The sequence below is a fragment of the Bufo bufo genome, chromosome 6, assembly GCF_905171765.1.
Source record: "Bufo bufo chromosome 6, aBufBuf1.1, whole genome shotgun sequence".
Classification (NCBI taxonomy): domain Eukaryota; kingdom Metazoa; phylum Chordata; class Amphibia; order Anura; family Bufonidae; genus Bufo; species Bufo bufo.
Genome location: NC_053394.1, coordinates 288,688,096 through 288,714,727, shown reverse-complemented (window position 1 = coordinate 288,714,727; position 26,632 = coordinate 288,688,096). Strand labels below are relative to the sequence as shown.

General features: G+C 44.9%; 1 protein-coding gene across 5 annotated transcripts in view; it reads right to left on the bottom strand.

The window, feature by feature from the left end:
• Window positions 1–705: 705 nt before the first annotated feature.
• The window catches only part of KAT7 (lysine acetyltransferase 7), a 58,104-nt gene continuing 32,177 nt past the window's right edge, over window positions 706–26,632 (bottom strand). For 3 of the 5 annotated variants that reach the window (XM_040434628.1, XM_040434624.1, XM_040434627.1), the window contains exons 3-15: window positions 23,127–23,303; window positions 22,714–22,953; window positions 21,731–21,813; window positions 21,480–21,587; window positions 20,930–21,028; window positions 18,433–18,543; window positions 7,637–7,828; window positions 5,539–5,628; window positions 5,269–5,409; window positions 4,816–4,909; window positions 4,585–4,731; window positions 4,370–4,476; window positions 706–1,681 (exon numbers count right to left, since the gene is read on the bottom strand). In XM_040434628.1, coding sequence (XP_040290562.1) covers window positions 1,580–1,681; window positions 4,370–4,476; window positions 4,585–4,731; window positions 4,816–4,909; window positions 5,269–5,409; window positions 5,539–5,628; window positions 7,637–7,828; window positions 18,433–18,543; window positions 20,930–21,028; window positions 21,480–21,587; window positions 21,731–21,813; window positions 22,714–22,953; window positions 23,127–23,303 — 1,691 coding nt within the window. In that variant the 3' untranslated portion in view covers window positions 706–1,579. The remainder of the gene's footprint in view (window positions 1,682–4,369; window positions 4,477–4,584; window positions 4,732–4,815; window positions 4,910–5,268; window positions 5,410–5,538; window positions 5,629–7,636; window positions 7,829–18,432; window positions 18,544–20,929; window positions 21,029–21,479; window positions 21,588–21,730; window positions 21,814–22,713; window positions 22,954–23,126; window positions 23,304–26,632) is intronic. The other 2 variants (XM_040434625.1, XM_040434629.1) reach the window with 2 other exon arrangements.

Genomic DNA, 26,632 nt, shown 5'->3' with positions numbered 1-26,632 from the left:
AATGTGTCACGGGAAACCTGTTCTGGTCAATGGTCTTCTGGAGAGGTTTTAAACCCATTTTCTTATTTCTTGAACAGTTTCCTTAAAAACATTGCAGCAAAGAACTTGTGTGAGATGGGGACCTGGGATTAACCCTGCACACTCTGGAATCTCTTACAATATCCCTATACTGGGTTTATTTCTATATTTCTATTAGCAAGAAGAGAATTGCTTGACACGACCAGATGGTGGACCTTATAGGACAATCAACCATCCTGCATTCATTTATTTTTTGGCCCACAGTTTGTAACATTGCTAAGGGTAAGTGTAGTACGGTGAGAGCCCTTACCAGCTTTTTATTCTGGTGCCGCAGGATCATGCGACGTGCGTCTCATAGACCTGCACAGAGAATCCAGCTGGCACAGCAGACAATGTATTAGTCCGGTTTTCAGACTGCACTGTTCTTGCAGCGCTAACCTGCACCTATATCGAGAACGGAGGATATCGAGAACAGAGCACGCAAGGTGGTGGCTGGAGGACTCCGGTCCAGCCACCACCAAGCCGGCTCCCTATAGAAATGAATGGGAGCGTACCGCGCATGCGCGGCCCCAGCTCGCAATCATTTCTATGGGGCCGACGGAAATAGCCGAGCCAGCTATTTTCGCCGGCCCCATAGAAAATTAATGAAAAAGTGGCTGCCCATGCGCAGTGCGCCCTCCTTCACTTGCGGGGCTCTGTTCTCGATATAGGTGCGGGTCCCAGCGGAGGGACCCGAACCTACAAGACAATGGGGGGCATATCCTAGCGATTGTCCATGATGAGACAACCCCTTTAAGAACGATAAAAGTTGATGAGCATCCTGCTTGGCACATACAACCCGGTCAGATATTCCAGCATTGAGACTATACAGATATCTAGAGCTGCCATTTTGATCAGTGTGTATACACTTCACCAAAGTTAGAATCCATAAGACATGGGCTACTTTCACACTGAGTTTTGCAGTATCCATTCACCTGTGCACCAGGAAAGTACCAAGCGCACACATTAGGCATATCCATAAGCCCGCCATTGACCAACACTCTTTTTGGCCTCAGTTGGGCTGGCATACATCAACATACCAGTTTTTCCTGCTATATAAAATAGTCTGGGCTACCTCTTACAGATGCCCCCAGTAAAAATAACAGACGTCTATGGTCAACGAAGCCTATACACTGGCATCTGTCAGGAAATTCTTCAGACGGTTACCTCACTGCAAAATGTAGGGTGGAAGCAGCCATACATATTTCACTACTCTGTCCAAGCTTTTTCCACATTCATGAAGCCCTAGACATGACACTTGGTGGCTCAAACGTGGCATTAAGAGGACACTTTCTTTTATCTTAAGTGGAAGTGAATACAAATGCTCAGTAATCTTGTACATCCCATAAGCTGAATCTGCGGATACCGGTCTGATGAGGAAGGCTGGAGGTGACCCCCATGGGTGGCGTGCGGTTTACCATGGGAAGAAGAGTTTGGCGGAGAAAACCTGCTGTAATTCCATATAAGAAACACTAGGTGACTGAGGAGACTGCAGATTGTGGGTCTGGAATATTAAAAGGGTTCATGTTCCTTTGGGGGGTGTCCATTTCAGGCAGGTCGGATCCATTGTCTTATTGCTGTTGCTTCTTTTGGCTTCTTTTGCTGCCCATTCGTCAATCAAATCCTGAAGGGGGGGGGGGGGGGAAACAAAAAAAAAAACAAAACAGTAAGGCCAAGTTCACATCTGCGGTATTGGGGCCCGTTGGGTTATTGGCATGGATATCGGCATTCTGGTGGACAAAATATCAAGTATTTGTTTTTGCTGGAATCTGTGATTGAGGCTCCTGCCAGAACCTTTAGCCCAGCTCCCATATCCGCAGTTTTTGGTCTCCGCTGGACTGGTCCCATCAACACACACATATATCACTAAGGGGCAATCAATGGCCTCAGTGTTGATGAGTCAGTGGTCACATGCCATACCTGAGGCCTTTCACTGCCCTCAGGGATACTATGCATGTTGACGGGATGTCAAATTTCTGGAGACGGGAACTTTCTGCTGGACCTGGACGTGAATGTTTGTGCATGTTTTTATTTTACCACCTGAAAATTATTTTTTACTCTGACAATCTCTTTAAAAGAAGTAGGCCGCTTTTTCTATTTTGAGGACCTATCCTCAGGATAGGTCATCAATATCAGATCTGTAAGGGCCGACTCCTGGCACTCCCGCCAATCAAGTTTGAAAAGAACACAGCGCTCGTACAAGTGCTGCTTTCTCTTAACTATTTACCTCCCAGTCGTCACAATTGCAGTGGTGAGCAGTGCACTTACAACTGCGCTGTCCCATTCACTTCTATGGGACAGCTCCTGAATAGGAAGGAGCCATCCCTCTGAAGTGAATGGGGAACGAGCAGTTGTACACCGCTCACTGCTGCGGTTGCGATGGTGAACAGGTAAACAGTGGAGAGAAGTCAGTGCTCATACGAGCGCTGCGTACCCTTTAAACTGCTGATTGGCAGAGGTGTCGGGAGTCAGCCACCTGCCAATCTGATATTGATTACCTATCCTGGGGAGGGGGGGGGGGGGGGGGGGGGAAGACAAAACAAAAAAAAAAAAAACTGAATGCCCCTGTGTAATGTTTAAGTCTCCCTCTATTGGCAAGGGTGTTTGCTATATTAGTTTCATGGCAAGAACAGGACGCTGAATAACTTGGGAGACGTTTACGAAGGTGGCACTAATAAATGGATGAATTTTTAGACATGGCAATTCTAGATGTGACTGCTACTAACTCTATAAAATCTGTGAGACCTCCAGCTCTACTCCCCTCAACTATTACCATAGTATCAGTCCACAGAAGTCAACGCTTCCAAGCTTTTTGAGGCTGAAGTGTTATCTTTTGTTACTTTTTTTATGTATGAAGAAAATAAATGCTACATTATAGAAGAAGCCATCAGGTGGAAATGTTATCTTCCACTGTAACCCACTAATCAAGAATTAAATTGTATCCACTCATTACAATACATTGGGGAAGACCCAGGAAGCTTCTGAAGCCATAACACAGGTACTTAATCAACATGGTGCATTTTATCTACTATTGTTCGGATATAGTCTCAGCTTTTTATGACCTCTTACGACAGGGAGGCATAGGTCTTACAATACTTTCACACTAGTGTTTTTCTTTTCCGGTATTTAGTTCCGTCACAGGGGCTCAATACCGGGGGGAAAAAAAATTATCAGCTTTATCCTAATGCATTCTGAATGGGGAGCATTCCGTTCAAGATGCATCACTTCAGTCCCTTTTATGTTTTTTGGCCGGAGAAAATACCGCAGCATGGTGCAGTTTTCTCTGCGGCCAAAAATTCTGAACACTTGCCGGCATTAATTTCCATTGAAATGCATTAGTGCCGGATCCAGCATTAAAATTTCCGTATTGACGGATCCGTTCTACCTGTCCACGCATGCGCAGACCTTTAGATTTAGAACAACTGGAAAGACTGATCCGGTATTGCAATGCATTTGTCAGACGGATCTGCATCCGGATCAGTCTGACAAATGCATCGGTTTGCCGGATCCGGCAGGCAGTTCAGGTAACTGAACTGCCTGCCAGAATCCTCTGCCGCAAGTGTGAAAGCACTCTTACTAAATCGACAGGCAGCAAGTCGCTGCCATACACGATTTGTGATGTTGCTCACTAAACCCCAGGTCCAGAGCACTGAGGAGTTGGGATACTGCATTTAAATACAAAGACCGAATGCAAGATACTAAGGGGGCCATTTATTAAGCTGAAATACGCCTATATTAAGCGCATTTCAGGCACAGATTGCAACACAAGCTAGTAGTGCCGCAATCTGCAACTTCTCCCTGCTCATGCCAGGTCTAAAAAAAAAAAAAAAAAAAAAAAAAAAAAGTTTGCTTGGTTTGGGAAGGGGACAGGCCAGTCTCATTTACCATTTTCTTCTGTTTCAGGATGTGAGGAGAATCGTTCCCATCGTGGCCTGCTATTAGATGCCCCCCCTGACGCCAGATGTTTTCATCCGCGCGACCGGGAGATGCTGAGACGGCCATGCTGGACTCAGAAGCAACACGAGTGCCGCGGAGCCAGGTAAGTACAACCTCTGAGGGGCCCAGGCATGTGGAAGGGCATTATAGGTCTTGGATAACACCTTTATATTTAATGTGAATTTTGGTGGGGCTGATCTGCAGTTGTATCCACAGCATGACAAACTACAAATCTGTGGCACAAATCCAAGGGTCACCTTTGCCATGGACAGCACAGCAAACATATTGGAATTTTCCGACATGTCCTTTGGAGTGTGAACATGGCCGCACAGATCTATTTTAGGTGCCTGATGCAGGAATACATATTTCATATTACCTGTCTCTTCAGTACAAGATGTTTTCCTTTCCAGTATTTCAGCATCTGTAAAGCCTGCAGGGTGCTTACAATATCAACAGGATTCACAGCGGTTTCCTGGCTAATTTCTGGGGGGGGGAAATAAATAAAAAAAAATACAGATTTTACTAAAAGTGACACGTTCTCAATAACTGGAAACATCTGTCTACACAATAGTAGAGCCTTAGATTGCCTACCTTTTATAGAGATTTCCTTGCCCTGGAAGGTGTTCAGGTATCGTAACAGAACTTCCTTCCAGTAACTACGGTAGCTTATTAGGCCAAGGTCAGAGAGCGGGCGTTCTGGAGAGCCCACCTTCTCCTCTACCTTGGATAGTAAGTAACCTGGAAGAAGGCACACAGATTTAGTTCAAGGTACCCTAATAACTGTTAAAGGCCAGAAGGAAAACCTACAGCCCAGACACTTACTGAAATCTATGAGCATCTTCCCATATCCCTGTCTCATGTACTGTGGCATAGTCAGGATACATGACACGTTGTAGTTCAGGAAAGAATTCTTCTCCTGCAAGGCAAATACAATTTCATCATCCACATCAGCCATTTATGTAAAAAAAAATAAAAAGGGTGGATATCACAAATTTGAATGGGCATCTTTTTGACACCTGGGCAATTTCCCATAAAATAAGTTCCATGTTGAGGTCACCTTAAATGGTTTTCCAAGCAGGACACACATCCATAATTTATGTATACAGTAAATTTATAAGGTCAAGTCATCCTGGATGCAGTCACCATCATGTATGGGCACTGGAGTCTACAGACTAAGTGGTCATATGACGACTTACGGCACTCTATAATTTCCGCCAATATCTATTCACTGGTATGGTAGCAACCACGGTCAAAGAAACAGATTGGAAATCCTACCTTTGAGAAATAGCCTATGAGATGGCAGCCAGTGTTGTCTGCCTCCGTCATGACATAAAACAGAAAAGGCTCAACGTCGTAATAAAGGGTTTTGTGGTCTAAGAAGAGCTTGGCGAGGAGGCACAGGTTCTGGCAGTAGATCTGGAAGCAGAAATGTTACAGCAACATCTTTAATCATCCGGCAGTGATGAGATTTTAGTACTGCCGTTTCTCGGTGACAGCGAGCACCTAATGAGAGGCCTAAATGACAGTGTTAACTCCAATGCCAACCTTGTTCTTCTTGCCATCTACTTCAAAAACGGAGATGGATCCTTTGCGGTAGATCTCGTCTCCAGGAGGATGCTTCCACACACACTTCGCCTGCAGACAAAAGGAAGAACTGGCTAGGAGATGGAAGACCAGACTAAGATACCCTGACTGGCAGTCCATGAGGAAACCTTTTGCCCAAAAGCTTTCAAGTCTGAACTAAGTGTTTCCTCTTATCTCAGTCATACAAAAAAAAAAATATATATAAAAAAAAAAAAAATAAATAGATATTGATCTCTAGCATCATACATTACAAAATTATTGGGGACGCCCCTCTATACGACAGAGTGGACTGCGTCTCTGGCAGATCTGGCTGGTCCATATGTTATATGCACATTACCACATGAAATGTATGACCCGCAGTAGCTTCCCCAGCAATAACATGGAGGGATATTTTCAGCAGTTAGAGGGGTTGTGCAGCATTGGATAGGTCATCAAAATCTGATTGGTGGGGATCTGACTCCTGGCATCCCCACCGGTCAGCTGTTTGAAGAGGAGGAGCGCCACTTCCTCTTCAAGTTTGTACTTTGCATCGTCTTGGCGGTGCAGTGTAATTACAACTGCATGTTACACTCATTTGAATGGCACAGGCACTAATAATTAAACTGCACCACTCCTGCAAGCCAAACGATGCACAGGGTAATCTTGAAGACGAAGCAGCAAGAGCACTGCCTCCTCTTCAAGCAGCTGATCGGCAGCGTTGTCGGGAGTCAGACCCCCAATGATCAGCTACTGATTACCTAACCTCAGGATAGGTAATCAATATATACTGGCTGCACAACCCCTATAACTTATTGCATCTCCTGGACACACTATATATACTGCCTAGCCTGTCACGTGATATCAAATCCACTACTCAGCAAAACTGAACATGATTGATCAAAGACTTCCCTGAACCTCAATCGGAGACAATCAAACTTTGCTTAAAAAAAAAAAAAAAAAAAAAAAAAAAAAAAACACACGATCTAACAGGTCGACCCTTCAACTAACTTACATCATGTAATACAGCATGGGTTAGTCCTTAATGGAAAATTCCCATATGGCAACTAGGGATCGACCGATTATCGGTTTTACTGATATTATCAGCCGATATTCAGGATTTTGACAGTTATCGGAATCTATTTTGCTGATATTCCGATAACGTATGGGGAACAAGGATCGCGCTGCTGACAGCGCTCTCCGTGTTCCCTCAGCAGCACAGGGGAGAAGGAAGCAGTGTCTCCCTCCCCCCTGTGCTGCCGTTGCCACCAATGAAGAGACAGATGGGAAGAGGAGGGGAGGGGCTGTGGCCACTGCGCCACCAATGAAGATAACCCTCTCATTCATATATATACAGGAGGCGGGAGCTGGCTGCAGAATCATATAGCCAGCTCCCGACTTCTATGAGCGGTACCTGCGATCTGCGGTAGTTAACCCCTTAGGTGCCGCGGATTGCAGCTACCGCTCAGAGGTCGGGATCCGGCTATGTGATTCTGCAGCCAGCTCCCACCTCCTGTATATGAATAAAAGATTTATCTTCATTGGTGGCGCAGTGCACCCCCCCCCTCAAGCCCCCCCCCCCCCAGTTTTAATCATTGGTGGCAGTGGCCACAGGGTCCCCCTCTCCCCTCCTCCTCCGATCGGAGCCCCAGCAGTGTAAGCCTGGGGCTCCGATCAGTTACCATGGCAGCCAGGACACTACTGAAGCCCTGGCTTCCATGGTAAGCTCCATGCTGCTGTGTGCACAAAGCACAGAGCAGCAGGGACAGTGTGAACTCCTATTCACCCTGATAGAGATCTATCAGGGTGAATAGGACAAGGGTTTTAGTCCCTAAGGGGGCTAAAAGTTAGTAAAAAAATAAAAAATAAACTACACATTAACAATAAACATATTCACTTTCAGCAGATTTGTGCAGGAATTATTTTATTTTTTTTCAAAAATGAAAATTCACAGAATATCGGTATAAATTATCGGCCCTAAAAAAATCTATATCAGTTGATCCCTAATGGCGACCAAGATTACCTTTTAGAACAGGTTTGCTATACAAAAGGAATGCACAATGTGCGTGCGATTCCTACTCACCATGTGTCTGCGCAGGATAGTTTGACTCTTCATGTACTTAAGACAGAACTCACACATGTACAGCCGTCCTAGCCGGGCATACTCCTCAGGATACGGAGAGTGATACCAGGTGTCCAGCTCATATCGGCCAAACACTATTGTCTTTATCATGTTGCTTCCTTCTGTGATTTGACCCTGCAACCGAAGTTTCTCCTACCAAAAGACATTAAAAGAATAGACAAAATCCATGAGAAAAAATAAAAATAAAAAAAATAATCAAATCAGTAAAAGCTCACAAAATGGCTGCCATATAAGAGATCCATAACATGTCCGCATGCATGCAAGGAAACCTATGCAATGTGCACTTTTGATGACTAGAAACACGTCTCCATGGGAAAAAATATTTCCCCCATGGCCGGTCAGAATTGATTTCCAAGTTTCAATTTCTCTACTTCTATAATACATCGTAATACCTCCAAAAATAGTTATTACTTTACATTCCCCATATGTCTACTTCATGTTTGGATCATTTTGCGAATGATATTTTATTTTTTGGGGATGTTAGAAGGCTTAAAAGTTTAGAAGCAAATCTTGAAATTTTTCAGAAATGTTCAAAAACCAATTTTTAGGGAACAGTTCAGGTCTGAAGTCACTTTGTGAGTCTTACATAATAGAAACCACCCACAAATGACCTCATTCTAGAAACTACACCCCTCAAGGTATTCAAAACTGATTTTACAAACTTTGTTAACCCTTTAGATGTTCCACAAGAATTAAATGGAAAATAGAGATACAATTTCAAAATTTCACTTTTTTGGCAGAGTTTCCATTTTAATTTTTTTTTTTTAGTTACAAAGCAAGGGTTAACAGCCAAACCAAACTCAATATTTATGGCCCCGATTCTGTAGTTTACAGAAACACCCCATATGTGGTTGTAAACTACTGTACGGGCACAAGGCAGGGCGCAGAAGGAAAGGAATGCCATACGGTTTTTGGAAGGCAGATTTTGCTGGACTGTTTTTTTTGACACCATGTCCCATTTGAAGCCCCCTGATGCAACCCTAGAGTAGAAACTAGGGATCGACCGATTATCGGTTTGGCCGATATTATCGGCTGATATTGAGGATTTTGAACGTTATCGGTATCGGCATCTATTTTGCCGATATTCCGATAACGTATTGGGAACACAGAACGCGCTGCTCTCAGCGCGTTCTGTGTTCCCTCCGCAGCACAGGGGAGAAGGAAGCAGTGTCTCCTCCCCCTGTGCTGCTGCTGCCGCCAATAGCAGGAGAGGAGACAAGAGGAGGGGAGGGGCTGTGGCCGCTGCGCCACCAATGAAGATGAGTCTTTCATTAATTCATATACAGGATGCGGGAGCTGGCTGCAGAATCACATAGCCGGCTCCCGACCTCTATGAACGGCAGCTGTGGTCCGCGGTAGTTAACCCCTTAGGTGCCACGGATCGCAGCTACCGTTCATAGGGGTCGGGAGCCGGCTATGTGATTCTGCAGCCAGCTCCCGCCTCCTGTATATGAATGAGAGACTTAAGTTCATTGGTGGCGCAGTGCGCCCCCCAAGCTGCCTAGTATTAATCATTGGTGGCGCAGTGCGCCCCCCCCCCCCGTGTATTAATCATTGGTGGCAGTGGCCACAGGATCCCCTCTCCCCTGCTCCTCCGATCGGAGCCCCAGCAGTGTAAGCCTGGGGCTCCGATCGGTTACCATGGCAGCCAGGACGCTATTGAAGCCCTGGCTGCCATGATAAGCTCCATGCTGCTGTGTGCACAAAGCACAGAGCAGCAGGGACAGTGTGAGGTCTTATTCACCCTGATAGAGATCTATCAGGGTGAATAGGACAAGGGTTCTAGTCCCTAAGGGGGCTAAAAGTTAGTAAAAAAAAAAAAAAATAAAAAAAAACACACACAAAAATATTAAGTATAAATGAAAAAGATTTTCAAAAAAAATAAAATACACGTTAACAATAAACATAAATTTTCAGCAGATTTGTGTAGGAAAAAATTTTTTTTCCTCAAAAATAAAAATACCCAGAATATCGGTATAAATTATCGGCTATCGGCCTGAAAGTTGACAAATTATCGGTATCGGCCCTAAAAAAAAATCAATATCGGTCGATCCCTAGTAGAAACTCCATAAAAGTGACCCCATCTAAGAAACTACACCCCTCAAGGTATTCAAAACAGATTTTACAAACGCCGTTAACCCTTCAGGTGTTCCACAAGAGTTATTGGCAAATGGAGATGAAATTTCTGAATTTCAATTTTTGGGCAAATTTTCCATTATAATCCATTTTTCCCAGTAACAAAGCAAGGGTTAGGGTACTTTCACACTAGCGTTTTTCTTTTCCGGCATAGAGTTCCGTTACAGGGGCTCTATACCGGAAAAGAACTGATCAGTTTTATCCCGATGCATTCTGAATGGAGAGTAATCCGTTCAGGATGTCTTCAGTTCAGTCGTTTTGACTGATCAGGCAAAAGAGAAAACCGCAGCATGCTACGGTTTTATCTCCGGCGAAAAAAACTGAAGACTTGCCTGAATGCCAGATCCGGCATTTTTTCCCATAGGAATGTATTAGTGCCGGATCCAGCATTCAAAATACCGGAATGCTGGAACCGTCCTTCCGGTCTGCGTATGCGCAGACTGAAAAAGAAAAAAAAAAGTGAAAAAAAATAAATGCCGGATCTGTTTTGCTGGATGACACCGGAAAGCCGGATCCGGCATTTCAATGCATTTGTTCGACTGATCAGGCATTTTTAAGACTGATCAGGATCCTGATCAGTCTTACTAATGCCCTCAGTTGGCATACGTTTTGCCTGATCCGGCAGGCAGTTCCGGCGACGGAACTGCTTGCCGGATCTCTCTGCCGCAAGTGTGAAAGTACCCTTAACAGCCAAACAAAACTCAATATTTATGGCCCTGGTTCTGTAGTTTACAGAAACACCCCATATGTGGTCGTAAAACTGCTGTACGGGCACACGGCAGGGCGCAGAAGGAAAGGAATGTCATACGGTTTTTGGAAGGCAGATTTTGCTGGACTGTTTTTTTTTTTTTTACACCATGTCCCATTTGAAGCCCCCCTGATGCACCCCTAGAGTAGAAACTCCAAAAAAGTGACCCCATTTTAGAAACTACGGGATAGGGTGGCAGTTTTGTTGGTACTAGTTTAGGGTACATATGATTTTTGGTTGCTCTATATTACACTTTTTGTGAGGCAAGGTAACAAGAAATTGCCAAAACAGCTCAGTTTTTATTTTTTTGTTATTTACAACATTCATCTGATAGGTTAGATCATGTGGTATTTTTATAGACCAGGTTGTCACAGACGCGGCAATACCTAATATGTATACTTTTTTTTTTTTATGTAAGTTTTACACAATGTTTTCATTTTTGAAGTAAAAAAAAAAAAAAATCATGTTTTAGTGTTTCCATAGTCTGAGAGCCATAATCTTTTCAGTTTTTGGGCGATTACCTTGGGTAGGGTATGATTTTTGCAGGATGAGATGACTTTTTTTTGTAAATATTTTTATTAGTATCACCAATATACAAAAATATAAGACTTTGGTTACAGAATCAAAGTTCAAAATAAAAGGCAATACATACTTTTATCATTTTTTAAACAAAAAGCCCAACCCCCCAACTAAGTCACATCTGCAAATACAGTCTCATTTATATTTCCAGCAATCTGCTATTAGCTATTCCAGTCATGTCTGAAGCTTTCTGTAGTGTATTTACCCAGTCGATATCTTTATCTATCTCCCCTACCCCTCTTTATAGCTGTACTTAAATAGCTAATTTCCCCAACGTGCCTTTGAGGGCTTCTAGGTTATACCATTCTGTGTACCTGAATGATTGCATAATCTTTTTAATAACTTCTTGGTTGAAGTTGTTTGCAATAAAAGTTTTCCATCTTTTGAAAAACCCTTTAGTTTTCTTATCTTTATTTGACTCTGTGTCTAATTTATCTATATACATAAAACGCACCATCTGTGCCTTCACCTCATGAAGTCCAGGTACCTCCGATTTCAACCACCTCTGTAAAAGACAACACAGTGAAATCACTAAGGCTACTTTAACACTAGCGTTCGGAGCGGATCCGCCTGATGTTTCATCAGACGGATCCGCTCCTATAATGCAGACGTTTGCATCCGTTCAGAACGGATCCGTCTGCATTATAACTTAAAAAATTTTCTAAGTCTGAAAGTAGCCTGAGCGTATCCGTTCAGACTTTACATTGAAAGTCAATGGGGAACGGATCCGCTTGAAGATTGAGCCATATGGTGTCATCTTCAAGCGGATCCGTCCCCATTGACTTGCATTGTAAGTCTGGAGGGATCCGCTCGCCTCCGCACGGCCAGGCGGGCACCCGAACGCTGCAAGCTGCGTTCAGGTGTCCGCTCACTGAGCAGAGCGGAGGCTGAGCGCTGGCAGGCGGATGCATTCTCAGTGGATCCGCCTCGATTGAGAATGCATCAGGGCTGGACGGCTGCATTCAGGACCGCTCGTGAGCCCCTTCAAACGGAGCTCACGAGCGGACACCTGAACGCAGGTGTGAAAGTAGCCTTATACTGCATCTAATATCAAGGGGGGAGAATGTTGGGATTCTTCAAAGTCATGGAAGAGCATAGTTTCGGGTGTTAAACTCATGTCATACTTCCAAGTTTCTCTAATCCAGCCTTTGACCAGACTCCAAAATGTCTGCACATGTGGACATGACCATATACAATGCGTCAAATCTGCCTTGTCCAGAGCACATTTCGGGCAGGCAGTAAGAAAATCTGTCTTATCTGGCTTTTTAGGAAAGGTGAAAGCATATATGGCTGAGTGTATTAAACGCAGGTGCGACTCTCGCCACACTTCACAAGGTATCACTTTGCACACTCTGAGCCATCCCTGTAGAATTTTTTCAGGTGTTACTGAAATATTTAGCGTCTTCCCCCATTTTTTGAAGAGAAATTGGGCTGAGGCTTTATTGCCCGATTCCCTTAGCACTTTGTACATATGTGATATGGAGAGCCTGGATTTATCAGCTCCTAAGGAGAAAATCAAAGAGTTACCTGTACATTCACTTGTTACATCTCTCAACCTATCCCTACAGAAAAGGTAAACTTGTTGGAAAGGTAACATATGAGGTTTATCTAGGCTATATTTTTGACAAAGTTCTGGAAAGGTAAGATATCTTTTTTCTGTAACATGGAGAAGGTCAAGTAGAGTTTTAATACCTCTTGATCTCCATACCTGAAACATCTTATTCAAAACCCCTTGTGGAAATTCAGGGTGTTGCCAGATGCCCATTACTCTGGAGGCCAAATAAGGTTTTTTAGCTAACTTGCGCGTCTCCTTCCAACCACCGTATCGCGAATTATCAGTGAGTGCTTCAGGAGTTGAGGTAGAGCCTGTCTCCTAGAGTGGAGTAAATTTACTAGTGGCCATGGGACAATTGTGATTCCAGATCAAAGTTGGAAAAGTGGTTAGTCTCATGTATCCAGTCTAAACCATGCCTAAGGAGGCATGCCAGATTATACAGTCTAATGTTTGGTACATTAAGGCCACCTAATTCTCTTGGTAACATTAATTTTGCTAGGGCGATGCGAGGCTTCTTACCTGCCCATAAGAACCTAGTAATCACTGAGTGGAGGTCACGGACATCAGAGTGTTTTAAAAGTACTGGGATAGTCTGCAGGGGGTACAGTAATTTGGGGAAACATATCATTTTCAGTAGATGACTCCTGCCTGATAGAGATAAAGCGAGACTCTGCCACCTATTGAGATCACTTTTAACTTTTTTAAACAAAGGGAGGTAATTTAGATTGTAAAGGGATGAAGGAAACCTTCCTATTTTAATTCCTAGGTAAGTGATCTGGGAGTCACTAACCCTAATACCCTTGCATATACTGGGAAGTCTTTCTCTAGTCATTACTGGTTTTAATGGCATCAGAACACATTTATCACGATTTATTTTGAAGCCTGATACTGACTCAAACGAGTCCAGGAGGCGTATAACTTTTTCCATGTCCTCCAAAGGGTCGGCCATGAACAAAAGAACATCAGCAAAAAGTGACGTGTATATTTCCTTCTGACCTACTTTAATTCCTCTAAAAACCTCACCCCCCTCTAACATACGAGCCAAAGGTTCTAATGTGAGGTTGAATAATAACTGGGAAAGCGGGCACCCCTGGCGTGTCCCCCGACAGTGGGAAAGAAGAGGATAAAAACCCTGGAATTGCTATCCTCGCCTTGGGGGATGTATAAAGCGCTCTAATAAAAGTTCGTACTGGGCCACTGAATCCCATCCTACCCAATATCTCATCCAGCCAGTCCCACCTGACGTTATCAAATGCCTTCTCCGCATCGATCGCCAGAAGCGATGGACACGGAGAAGGACATGTATTCCACTGGACCACATCCAACACCGTCAGTACTTTTCTGATGTTGGAAACAGCAGCTCTACCTTTGACAAATCCAGACTGGGAGGGAGACACCAACCCCAACATAAATGAAGAGAGTCTGTCAGCCATAATCCTTGCCACCAATTTAAGGTCCACATTAATTAAAGATATTGGACGATATGATGAAGGATCCGTTGCATCCTTCCCTGGCTTAGGGATTAATTTAATATATGCCAAGTTATCAGACGATGACAACGGAGAACCCTTCAACATGCCATTGTACACTGCCGCTAGAGGATTTTTTAGATCATCTCCTAACATCCTGAAAAATTCTCCTGTATATCCATCAGGACCCGGAGCTTTATGTAGACTTAGACCTTTAATGGCTGCACAGACTTCTTCCTCAGATACAGGGGAGTTCAATGTATCCAACTGGGTTGCCGAAAGAGTAGGCAGTTTAATACATTTGGAGAGAAAGGAAGACAGAGATTTGGGACCTGGATCTCTATACAGATCCCAATAATAGTCTCCTAGGATAGAGACTATTTCCTCAGGTTTACTATGCATAACGCCCCCCGCGTCAGCTATTTTCAGGATGCGATTCTGGCGTCTAGAATTTTTAATAAGGTTGGCCAACATTTTCCCTGATTTATTTCCTCCCCTGAAATACCTGTTCTCTAAATTGGACATGTCACATTTCATTTTTCTTTCGTACCATAGCTCATAATCCCTTCTAGCTAAGTGCCAAGCTTCTTTGTTTTGTGAGGTCATGTTAGCTTGGTATTTTGTGTAGGCACTCCGCAGGGAGGAACTAAGTTCCTGAAGTTGGTCCGAGATTTTTTTTTTTTAATCCCCTTGTATAGGCCATTATCCTACCCCTAAGGACAGCCTTAGCTGTGTCCCAAAATAACGACGGGTACTCAAGGCTGGACATATTATCTCCTCAACTCCAGATACCATCCTCTAAGAACCTCTCTAAAGTTTTCATCGTTATATAAGTAGGCGGGAAATCTCCAGATAATGTCCTGACCTTTTGGTTGGATCTCAGAAATCGTAATAGAAATCGGACTATGGTCCGAAATTACCATGTCATGAATTTTCGGATCCACTACTCTCGTTCTCAGAGAATCCGATACTAGAAGGTAGTCGATCCTAGGCCAGGAATCATGGGGAGATTAATAGAAAGTAAAGTCCCTGTCATCGGGGTTGGCAGACCTCCAAATATCAATTAAGGCTGTATCTCTCAAGAAGGGTTCAAGTACTTTGTCATGGATATGGGGGAGATCTGACCCTCTAACTGCACGTCTCCTATCTTCTAAAAGTGCTAACCACTGTGTTCAGGTCACCTCCAACTATTTGTTTAGACACCGAGCCCCTATTTAGTCTGGTCACCAGATCAGCAAAAAAGGTCCTATTCTCACCATTGGGGCCATAAATATTATGTAGTTTAATTTCTTCCGAATTGGTCTTTAGGTGCAGCGTACACCAGCGCCCCGAGTCATCTGAATTAACCCCCAGAATATCATACTTTAAATTCTTATGCAGTAGAAACAGTACCCCTGCCTTGTGTTGCACTGCTTGAGAACCCACTACCTTTCCCACCCAGGACTTTTCCATGCGACTAAAATCACTTTCTGTAAGGAGAGTTTCTTGTAGCATAGCAATATCAGCTCCTAAATGTTTTAAACGTTTTAGAATCATATTACGCTTATGCAGGGAGCGTAACCCTTTAACGTTCCACGACACAATTTTCATCATCGCATAAGGGATAAAAAGAACCATTTGAGACAGACAGTGGGATGTGACTAACCCAAACACCCACCCCCAACCCCCCATAATATAACAAACCATATTGAGCATAAACATCCCCAGAGCGAAGCGCACTATAGATCTACCTAGTGCTTTCTTCATAGCTCTTACAAACTTCACTTTTTTTTCCTCATGTGGTGTCAGGCAAAACTCCCTGCCCCCCATAACAGTTGAGAAAAATATAGAATAGAATAGTAAGGCATAAACAATACAGATTGCCCCCTAAATTCTTTCTTATTCAGCAGCCCAACCTCTATAATCCCCTCATAAAGAGAACGTCCCCAAGCTGAGACTGTATGTAATTTTACTTTACAGTTCGTCATTCAACGCAATCTTTTGGGACGTGGATCATCTTGTTGGTTCGAGACCTGAGACAGATCTTCTTGCGCGCCTTTCAGTAAGTTCCGTTGGCCTCGCGTCACAGGACCCATTTTCCCCTCCAGGTCAGCCGCGGCTTTCTCAGGTGAGGTATAGGTCTTGCTGGAACCATCCACTTTAAACACTCTCAAGGTGGCCGGGAAGATTAGGGCGAATTTAACTCCCCCTCGATGAAGCTGAGTGCATAATGGGGAGAAAGCTTTGCGTTTCTTCGTGACCTCAGCAGAATAGTCCCCGAACAAGAGAACTTTCATTCCCCTTAGTGCGACTGGTTCCTTGCGGGATTTAAAGGCTTTGAAAATAGCCTCTTTGTCGGTATAGTCCAAGTAACGCATGATTACTTGTCTTGGGCTGCTTGGCTGATTTTCAGTAACCGAGCGAGGTGGACCCACTCTGTGAGCACGCTCCACTTTGCAGCGCCTTGTTATCCCCAAGGCCTGAGGCAACTCCTGCTCACAAATGATAAGTAAGTCCCCTTGAGGAATAGATTCCTGGAGGCCCACTAACCGTAAGTTGTTGCGCCGGGATCTATTCTCCAAGTCTTCCATCCTTTCCCATAGGCGCTTGTTGTCAGCTAACGCTGATTGGAGTTTTGAAAGAATCTGCTTCATCCAGCCGGGTCTCATGCTGCTGGACCGCCTCCTGCAACTGTCGCATGACATTGGCGACCGACGACGCTAAGGTTTCCCGCAAATCCGGGGCCAGTTGTGTGGCTACCTCTACCGCCAGTTCCTTGTAATCGATTTGTGGCGGAGCATTTGTATTCCCCGTCGGTTCAGCTGGAGAACTCACCTCAGGTACATTAGGCGCCATTGTTGTAGCAGCCTGGTCTTCGGGCCGCGAGGGAGAAACCGCTCTGCCTTTTGTTTTCTTACCCATATTGGTCAGAAACCGATCCATGCGTTGTGGTCGGTGTTCCGGATAGGTAATTCTACCGATTTACAACAGTATACAGGCAATTTGAATCTGTATGTGTCTCAACTGTGACGGAGCTCTCGTGCCTGGCGTCCTCACATGTCGGCACCGGAAGTCGAGATGATGGTTTTATTGGCACTATTTTGGGGTGAGTGTGAATTTTTGATCGCTTGCTATTACACTTTTTGTGATGTAAGGTGACAAAAAATTGTTTATTTAGCACAGTTTTAATTTTTTACGGTGTTCATCTGAGGGGTTAGGTCATGTGATATTTTTATAGAGCCGGTCGATACGGACGCGGCGATACCCAATATGTATACGCTCCCCCCCTTATTTTTTACTTTATTTGGGGAAAATGACGTTTTTGTTTATTTTTACTTGAAACTTATTTTTTTGGAGGGAAAACTTTATTTTTTCACTTTTGGGGGTCTAATCCTTTACAATGCATTCCAATACTTTTGTATTGGAATGCATTGGCTGTATGAGTAATACTGTGTATTACTCATACAGCTTCCGGCCTGTGAGATCCAGGGGGCTGGATCTCACAGGAAGGCAGCGCGATGCCATCCTTAAACATCGCGCTGCCTTCCATGCCATCGGGTCCCCCCTACAGCCGCATGGGGACCCGATGGCACCGCCCGCCGCCGCAATAGGTAAAAGCCGCGAACTGAATTGACTTGCGGTTTGCGGCGATCGCCGACATGAAGTGGTCACGGGACCCCCCCCGGGCATATAGCCGAGGTGCCTGCTCAATGATTTGAGCAGGCACCGGCTTCCGATCACCGCCCGCTGTGCGGCGGCGATCAGAAATACACAGCGCGTACAGGTACGCTCTGTGTACTTAAGTACCAGGACATAAGGGCGTACCTGTATGCCCTGTGTCCTGAAGAGGTTAAAGAGGACCTTTCACCTGGATATCCTTAATCTAATTATTATCCTACCTTATAGTGTGGCCCCCAGTGATGTCTTGGTACTTTTTTTTTTTTCCTTCTAAAGACAAAAGTTGAAAGTTCATCCGATGTGGTCCCCGTACCTTTTTGGCGCCTCATATGCCAATGAGGTGACTCTGTTATACTAGGCGTGGACTTGTATTTCTCCTGGGCACGGTCATCTCCTCCCTGGCTGCAAGCGCATCCAATCAGAGCGCCCCGCTCTTAGCCAGGGAGAAGGAGCTGCGATTCTCGCAGGATAATAATTAGATTAAGGATATCCAGGTGAAAGGTCCTCTTTAAAGGTGGTAGCTGTAGACATTAACATCTTATATTCAGACCAGTCTCGTAAAATGTAAGTCAGGATGCCACAAGTTCCTTACCAAGTCCTCAGAAGCTCTAGCCTGGGCCCTTCGGAAAAGCTCAAGGTCATACTCGCTAGTAAGGTTCTCCAACAGCGGCTCCCTTGTGTTACCATAGGTCTGTCTATGTTCCTGCAAATATAGTGGCACTTGTTTGGACCAAACCAAATTCATAACAGATGGCGAGCCAATATATATACATGTTACAGGCAATTCTATAGAATGCCTGAATACTTTAGGCAAAGTATGAAACACTTAATTTCACATATTTCCAAGGCATTCTATATATTGCCTAAAAGCAAACCAGACAGGTAGAAAATACTCCTTTCTAGAGCTCGTCACACAGCAACAGCGCTATTAAAAAAAAAAAAAAAAAAAAACAGCGCCTATAACTCTGCCTACCGCCGTTCTCTTAAAATAAAGGTTTAGGCCTCATGCACACGACCGTTGTTTTGGTCCACATCCGAGCCGCCGTTTGTAGCTCGGATGCGGACCCATTCACTTCAATGGGGACGCAAAAGATGCGGACAGCCCTCCGTGTGCTGTCCGCATCCGTTGCACCGTTCCGTGGCGCCGCAAAAAAAATAAATATAGTATGTCCTATTCTTGTCCATTTTGCGGACAAGAATAGGCATGTCTAAAATGGGCCGCCCATTCCGTTCTGCAAATTGCGGAAGGCACACGGGCGGTTTCCGTTTTTTGCGGATCCGCGGACCCCAAAAAACAGCACGGTTGTGTGCATGTAGCCTTAAAATGTGCGAATGAGCCTCTAGGTGCTATTAGGGCGTTGCTTCAGTACCTAGAGGCTCAGTCTACGCACCCTTTGGCACGCTCAGGTTTAGTTGATTGACTTTCAAGTTCTCCTCAGTGTCCTGCAAATCCTGCGCCGTCCCTTTTAGTATTCAAACAATCAAATAGCTACAAGCTAATATCCTCTCTTGTCCCAGATATTAAAATATAACTTAATAAATTGATTAAAATAGTATAAACCTATTAGACTATTATAAGTGAACAAAATGTTGTGGGTTAAAACTAGCTGATCCTCATTATTGGTGCCATATATCTGCGCAATTGTACAAACGTTGTTTCTAGAGGGTGGCTGGGAGTGCACTTCCCCACACCGATTGTGGTGCACACTGCACACACTATCCACTCCTAAACATGCGCGTATAGGAGGATATTTCCTATCACTTTAGAGCACGTTTCCATAAGAGATCAGCAACTAAAACCTAAGTCTGCGCCCCCCCCCCATGTTTCACCAGTTAGTCTGGCTTCATCAGGGGTTTGGGCAGCATTGAGAGCGGAATGCCACAGATGGAGTATAAATGACCTTTGTGATGTGATTGACAGATACTTGCCCCAACGAGAATTGCTGGATGTCGTTAAAGTGGGTGTCTGTTGCCTGGAGGTTTCTCCAATTACAACTCTATATTTTAACAGACGAGAGGATATTAGCTTGTAGCTATTTGATTGAATACTAAAAGGGACGGCGCGGGATTTACGGGACACTCAAGAGAACTCTAAAGTCAATCAACTGGACCTGGGCGTGCCAAAGGGTGTGTAGACCGAGCCTCTAGGTGCTGCAGCAACGCCCTAATAGCACCTAGAGGCTCATTAGCATATTTTAAAAGTCTTTATTTTAAGAGAACGGCGGCAGGCAGAGAGTTATAAAGCATACTGTTATGTACTGCTGAGATTAGCACATCTCTAATATCAGTCAGCTATATAACGTTATTTCTCATGACAGAAACCCTTTAATAATGATGACCGATCCGCTGGATAGGTCATCAGTATCCGATTAGTGGGGATCTGACACCCGGGACCCTTGCCGATCAGCTGTTTGAGAAGGCACCAGCGCTCCTGTGAGCACTGCAGCGTTCTCAGAGCGCCTTACATAGTATTGCGGCTGTGCTTGGTATCGGAGCTAGCCAGCACCGGTCATCAGTTTTAAAATTAAAAAACTTAAGTGCAATTCAAAATGCCATTCAAGCCTTCCTTTTTGCAACAAGTGAGGACAATACTGGTCTCTTTCTCTTGCTTTTCAGTACAAAGTTCTGTCCTGCTTTTTTACAACATCAAGTTTAGTTTATTCTGCATCTCTTTCTTTCATGTTTTCATATCAATAAAGCCTTTAACATTTTATAACTTAACATTTCTTAATTTGCCTAAACAGTACTCGTCATTCTATGTATTGCTTAGGCACTATACACAATGCCTAGGGCAGTGACGGCTAACCTCCGGCACGCCAGCTGTGGTGAAACTACGACTCCCAGCATGCTCCAACCATTTCTATGGAGTTCTGAGAACAGCCAAGCAAGTGTACATCTTGGGGGTCGTAGTTTTTCCACAGCTGTTGTGCCGGAGGTTAGCCATCACAGGCCTAGGCATAGTATATGAAATGTCTGTTATTTCAGACTTTTATATACTTTGCCTAGGCCTGTGATGGCCATGCCTAAATACTTTAGGTAGTCTATAGAATTGCTAGCCATTTATACAATGCTTGTATTTCATACATTACCATATACTTCTCCTTCTGTTCTTTGGTTAAGCCGGAGTTGCGCTTCTTTCTCATTTCAGTGACTTTCTCTTTGTATCGGAGCTGACGTTCAGTGGGAGCCTGTAAAGACAGACAAGAATTAACGTCACGTCTATGACCTACTAGTCCAACACAACCACAAGCGATAGTGCACAAGTAAAGTATTGTTAGAATGACGGAGACTGTTCTCTGTCCCTCAATACGGCGTATTGGGGGCCAGATTTACATGGGATATAGTATGCCCAATGGCATAGATCGGTTTAGAGTAGGACTGAGATCACCTTGTCACTGTATATAAAATATATTGGCCGAGAGTCTCAGATCTTATCACATCAGAATGAGGGCTTAGTCCATACATAATGTTTGTATCTATTGGGATACAGTGTGCCCAGAACTGAATCCCATGCGATCAATGGTGGAGAACTTCATGAGCGCCCAGGCTTTACAAGAGGCACAAACAGCATCTCTTGTATAAGGACTGCATAAAATTATTTCTGGACATAATTAAATGTATAAAGAAAGCATGAGTCACCTGGTGCCGCGTGGCATGCCTGTTATTCTCATCCTGCCTGTGGGACAGCATTCGGTCTTCCACCTGTTTGTCACGACTCTGTCCTCTTACCTGAAATTCATCACAATTCTGTAAATGTAAGCAATCATGGATGGGTCAGGTCAGCCTTCTTCAGGAATACAAACACACATACACACAACAAGACGACAAACCCCTTCACGTTGCACAATGTGCTGTGAGTAATGGGGTGCTGAATACAATAAAAGGGTTACCTTGCATTCGTCTGCAGACAGATTGTGGTATAGAGGGCAGCCAGAGATTGAAAAGTGCCTCTCGTGTTTTCCAGTGAGGTGTCCTATCAAAGAAACACAGACAAGACATGGATTACATCGTGCTTATGCTTATTGCCATTTCCCAAGTGTAATAAGTGCATAATGAAAAGATATGCAACTTTCAAATATACTTTGTTTCAATTACTCAACACTTTCAAGATTCCTGCTTGCTGTCAGCAAATAAAGCCACTAAGGTTGTCCGGTATAAATGAAACTGCAGGGTCAGGCAGGACTTAATAAAAAATGTTTAAAGGAGTTTTCCAAGATATTTTAACCAATGTCTGATTGATGGGGGGGGGGGGGGGGGGGGTCTGAGAAGGCACCGGCTCTCGCAGCAGCACCACGGTCATCTTGCAGCTTTGCCTAGGCTATGTGACGTCACATTCATAGGTCATATGGCCTAGGTGCAGCTCAGCCCCATAGAAGTGAATGGGGCTAAGCTGCAATACCAAGCACAGCTGCTATACAATGTACGGCGCTGTGCTTGGTGAGCCGAGAGAAGACCGAGACACTACTGGGACTGCTGCTACCTTCTCAAACAGCTGATCAGCGGGGCTCCCGGGTGTCAGACCTCCACTGACCAGATACCAATGACCTATCCAGAAGATAAGTAATCAGTTAAAATATCTCAGAAAACCCCTTTAAAAAAATCCTCGTGTGTATTAAAAGGGCCTTTGGCTCAGTAATGACATGTCATTCTTACACACGGGACCACTGTGGCTAATAAGTGGCTGCAGTGGTCTCATGACCAAAACCGGTTCCCCGTCAGTTCTTGTCCAGCAGTGTACGTGGTGAAGGTACACATGGGTGTCTTTGCCCCCGAAGTTGCATTTCCAGCGGACAAGCGTGGTCGCAACACAGCTATCGGACTGGTCTTACAACTGGCATTCATATCATTGATGCAAACAAGCATAACACGTTACCTAGAGAGTTGCAGCCAGGGGTGGGACACTTCATATTGAAATTGTAGCTTTCATGGAACCGCCTTCGTTTAGGTCTGTGCGACAGGTCACTGCCTGAGTCCTTCATGGACATGTCCTTTGCAATGCTCTCGTCATGAGATACATTGGGGCTTGAAATGTCTATGTCAGATTCTGATGATGGTGCGTTTCCGGTAGGAGTGCGAGGAGGGGATTCGTCATGATCCCCAGCATTTTTGGCATCTACGGCAGACAGAAGAAATGGTTTAGTACCCGTCAGCAGTTCCATTTGGCAGAAAGCACACAAAGAAGAGTCTACTCTACAGGGTCACAGCTAAACAGACAGCCAGCGTGCATCTACCATGACGTGAGAGCGCGCGTCCGGCAGTAGTGGAAGCTCGGCTGCACCCCCGTACCTCTGTCACAAAAGTCCAGAGCCTGCTCGGTTTCCGATCCCGATGAGCGGGTCTGTCGGAGCGGGTATTTTTTCGGAGTCACGGGGGTGGGCTGCTGCTGGCTGCGGGTCACCCTCCGAGTGGAGTAGGCCGGCTCCTCTGCACCAAACGATTGCAGATTGCCAACCGGACTGGAATCTGGTTTAATACAAACCACAATTTCACTTGCCGACACGGTCAACCTTTTCGTGACCTGCCCTGTGACTGCAGCTTCCTAACCATGGCTACATGGCAAAAGGAAACAACCACCTGCCTCCCTGAAACAAGAAGAGGCTGTGTCCGGGGATGGGCAACGTCTGGACACATGCCTCAAAGCTAAGGCATAAAGTACCGGCTGTCCGGCCGAACGCTGCCCATGCCTGGCCTAAGTACTGAGGATCGAAAGCAAATGCTACTGGAAGCTCTTACTAGATTTACCTACTGGATGCACACAGGACCAGCTCTAAAAACCAAAAGGTGCTGACACTAAACAGAGACTTCTCAAAACTGCTGCAAAGGAGAAGTGACGAGGTTGACCATTACAACCAGACAGATTTCAGAAGTGAAAGAAGCAACCTTACTGGTCGTTATAGACATTGGCTCCACTTTTCCTCATGTGTTCAGTAGCGCCACCTTCTGTACAAAGATGTCACCATTTCAGACCTGGTCTGTGTGCAGCCGCTGCCTGTACAACTAATATACAACTCCCCTCCCCAACCCCTGTATGTAGGCCTGCGGCAGGTTAGAAAGTTGGTAGCAAAAAGCACAGCTAAAGCAAAGACTGACACACAGTGTGGAGTATGGATGGGGGGCGTCAGATGTGTTACCACCCTGAAACATCCATCTGATGATAGACACGCAATGACAAGGGAACAATACAGATCTGTGGCAATAGATGCAACCTATTAATACAAGTTCCGGTCTTTTACATTGTGAGGCCGCACTCCCTTGTCAATATAGCCTTTTCCACGGATTCGCTGTGCTCGTTTTTCGGAGGCTAAAGGCTCCCACGAAGATTAGTTTACTGTTGGCCGAACCAGCCGAGAACAGAAGGTTCAGCCGACATGCTGTATATAGGGAGATCCTGACAGATAATACTGGGGGGGGAGAACGACTGGGCAAAAGGAATATTTTCGCTCAATCCTTTTGTTCTCCTGGGAGATAAGCCGCCGCCAGTAGCGTCTAGAAGTGGCTTTCTTCATAGAATACACATACATGGTTGGCCACGCCAAATGTGAAGTGTATGAGGGAGTCGGGAAAGATAGCCGTCCGATGTGCATGGCCAGCTTAACAGGAGTCTGGCGACACTCCCCTGCGGCAGCCGCCATCCTCAGGACATCGGTCCATGGAGAAGACTACAAGAGTGTGGCTTCACAATGTAAGTGATCAGCGCTGAACCAGTAATACCTTTATATTAGCAAGTTGCACATATTGTGGTTTCCAACACAGAAAGCGGGGTGCCACTTTAAGACTCAAGCACAGCTGATCACACACAATGCAGTATTTCCACCCAAAGTGATGATTCGGCAAAGAATGGCACTGAAAAATTATCAGAAACTGCTCAATGTTTTAAGCTTCTTGGTAAATAGAAAATCTTCCATTTTCCAACATACAACACATTTGGCTTTGCTGAAACAAGACACAGACCTGCGCTATTTGCCTGGTATGAAGTTTATGAAGTAATGGTTTAAGTTGCTGTTATACGGGTTGTACAGCCACACGAGATGCTGCTCCCCCCGTCTGTTCAGAGACTATACAATCACCACAACCTTGAGACCATCTGACAAGTGCCTAGATCCAAGCCCTGACTGAGATGCTCCAGAAGCTCAATAGTCCAATGTAATATCAAAGCACGTACAGATCTAGCAATCGATAACTTGGCACTTAAGGGTACTTTCACACTAGCGGTTTTATTTTCCTGCACCGAGTTCCGTCAAAAGGGCTCAATGCCGGAAAAGAACTGATCAGTTTTATCCCCATGCATTCTGAATGGAGAGTAATCCGTTCAGGATGCATCAGGATGTCTTCAGTTCAGTCATTTTGACTGATCAGGTAAAAGAAAACCGTAGCATGCTACGGTTTTATCTCCGGCGAAAAAAAAAAAAAAAAAAAAGACTTGCCTGAATGCCGGATCCGGCATTTTTTCCATAGGAATGTATTAGTGCCGGAATGCCGGATCCGTCCTTCCGGTCAGCGCATGCGCAGACCTAAAAAAAAAAAAGGTGAAGAAGATAAAATGTCGGATCCGTTTTGCCGGATGACACCGGAAAGACGGATCCGACATTTCAATGCATTTTTTTGACTGATCAGGATCCTGATCAGTCTTACTAATGCCATCAGTTGGCATACGTTTTGCTGGATCACTTTGCCGCAAGTGTGAAAGTAGCCTAACATGTAGACTACTCCAACAACCTTCACTGGACCTTTTCAATTTAAAGTTTGTTGCAACAGCATTTAATGCACTAAATGTCAAGTTAAAGCAGTTGAGCACATTTTGGTGGGGGAAGAGAAGCGCACTTACCTGCTTTCAAAAGCTGGCTCCCTGTTCCTTCTCTCCCTGGCTTGGGCTGCTCCTCTGCATTCCCAGGATGTAAACTTCCATTTTGCCTCCACTGCAGCCAATCGCTGGCCACAGCAGTGACGTGCTCACCTTGCATGATGTGATCATTTGACATGATGTAAGGGGAGCTGGTCACCTCTATGGTCAGTGATTGGCTGCAGAGGTGTCAAAATGGAAGCTTACAACTGGGAGTGCAGCGGAGCAGCCCAAGCCAGGGAGAGAAGGAGCAAGGAGCCAGTGTCGGGGAGCAGGTAAGGGTGCTTTCCTTTGAAATTCTGCCAAAAGGTGGAAGGTTGACAACTCCCCCCCTCCCCAAAATGGTACGTAACCCCTTTAATGTTTTTGACGTCTGTATACCACGCTAACCCTACTGAACATTTATCCAGGCTGCACCATTACCCTGGCTCTACAGCAGGTTGGATTCCATCTAAACTGCACCAGCTCCATGATGTAGAGACTGAAGGAGGGGGTAGACAGGTAATGCACACATACGACAGTATTTGGGGAGCAGCTGTCAATGAGGTTTCAGCCATGCACATCATTCAGGTGTGTATTCTAGACAGCCACATGATAAGGAGAGAAGCAATGTTTGCTTGAAGCCAAGAACAAAAAAAAACAAAAAACAACTGAATGGCCGAGTTGCATCCCAAAATCTAGAGGCTTTCTGCATCTCTACGAATATACTGTATTCATTGCATTCTGAAATGTTCTGCAACTTACACACTTAGGCCTCTTTCACACTTGCGTTGTTGGGATCCGGCATGCACTTCCGTTGCCGGAGGTGCCCGCCGGATCCGGAAAAACGCAAGTGTACTGAAAGCATTTGAAGACGGAACCGTCTTCCAAATGCTTTCAGTGTTACTATGGCACCCAGGACGCTATTAAAGTCCTGGTTGCCATAGAAGGAGCAGGGAGCGGGGGAGCAGTA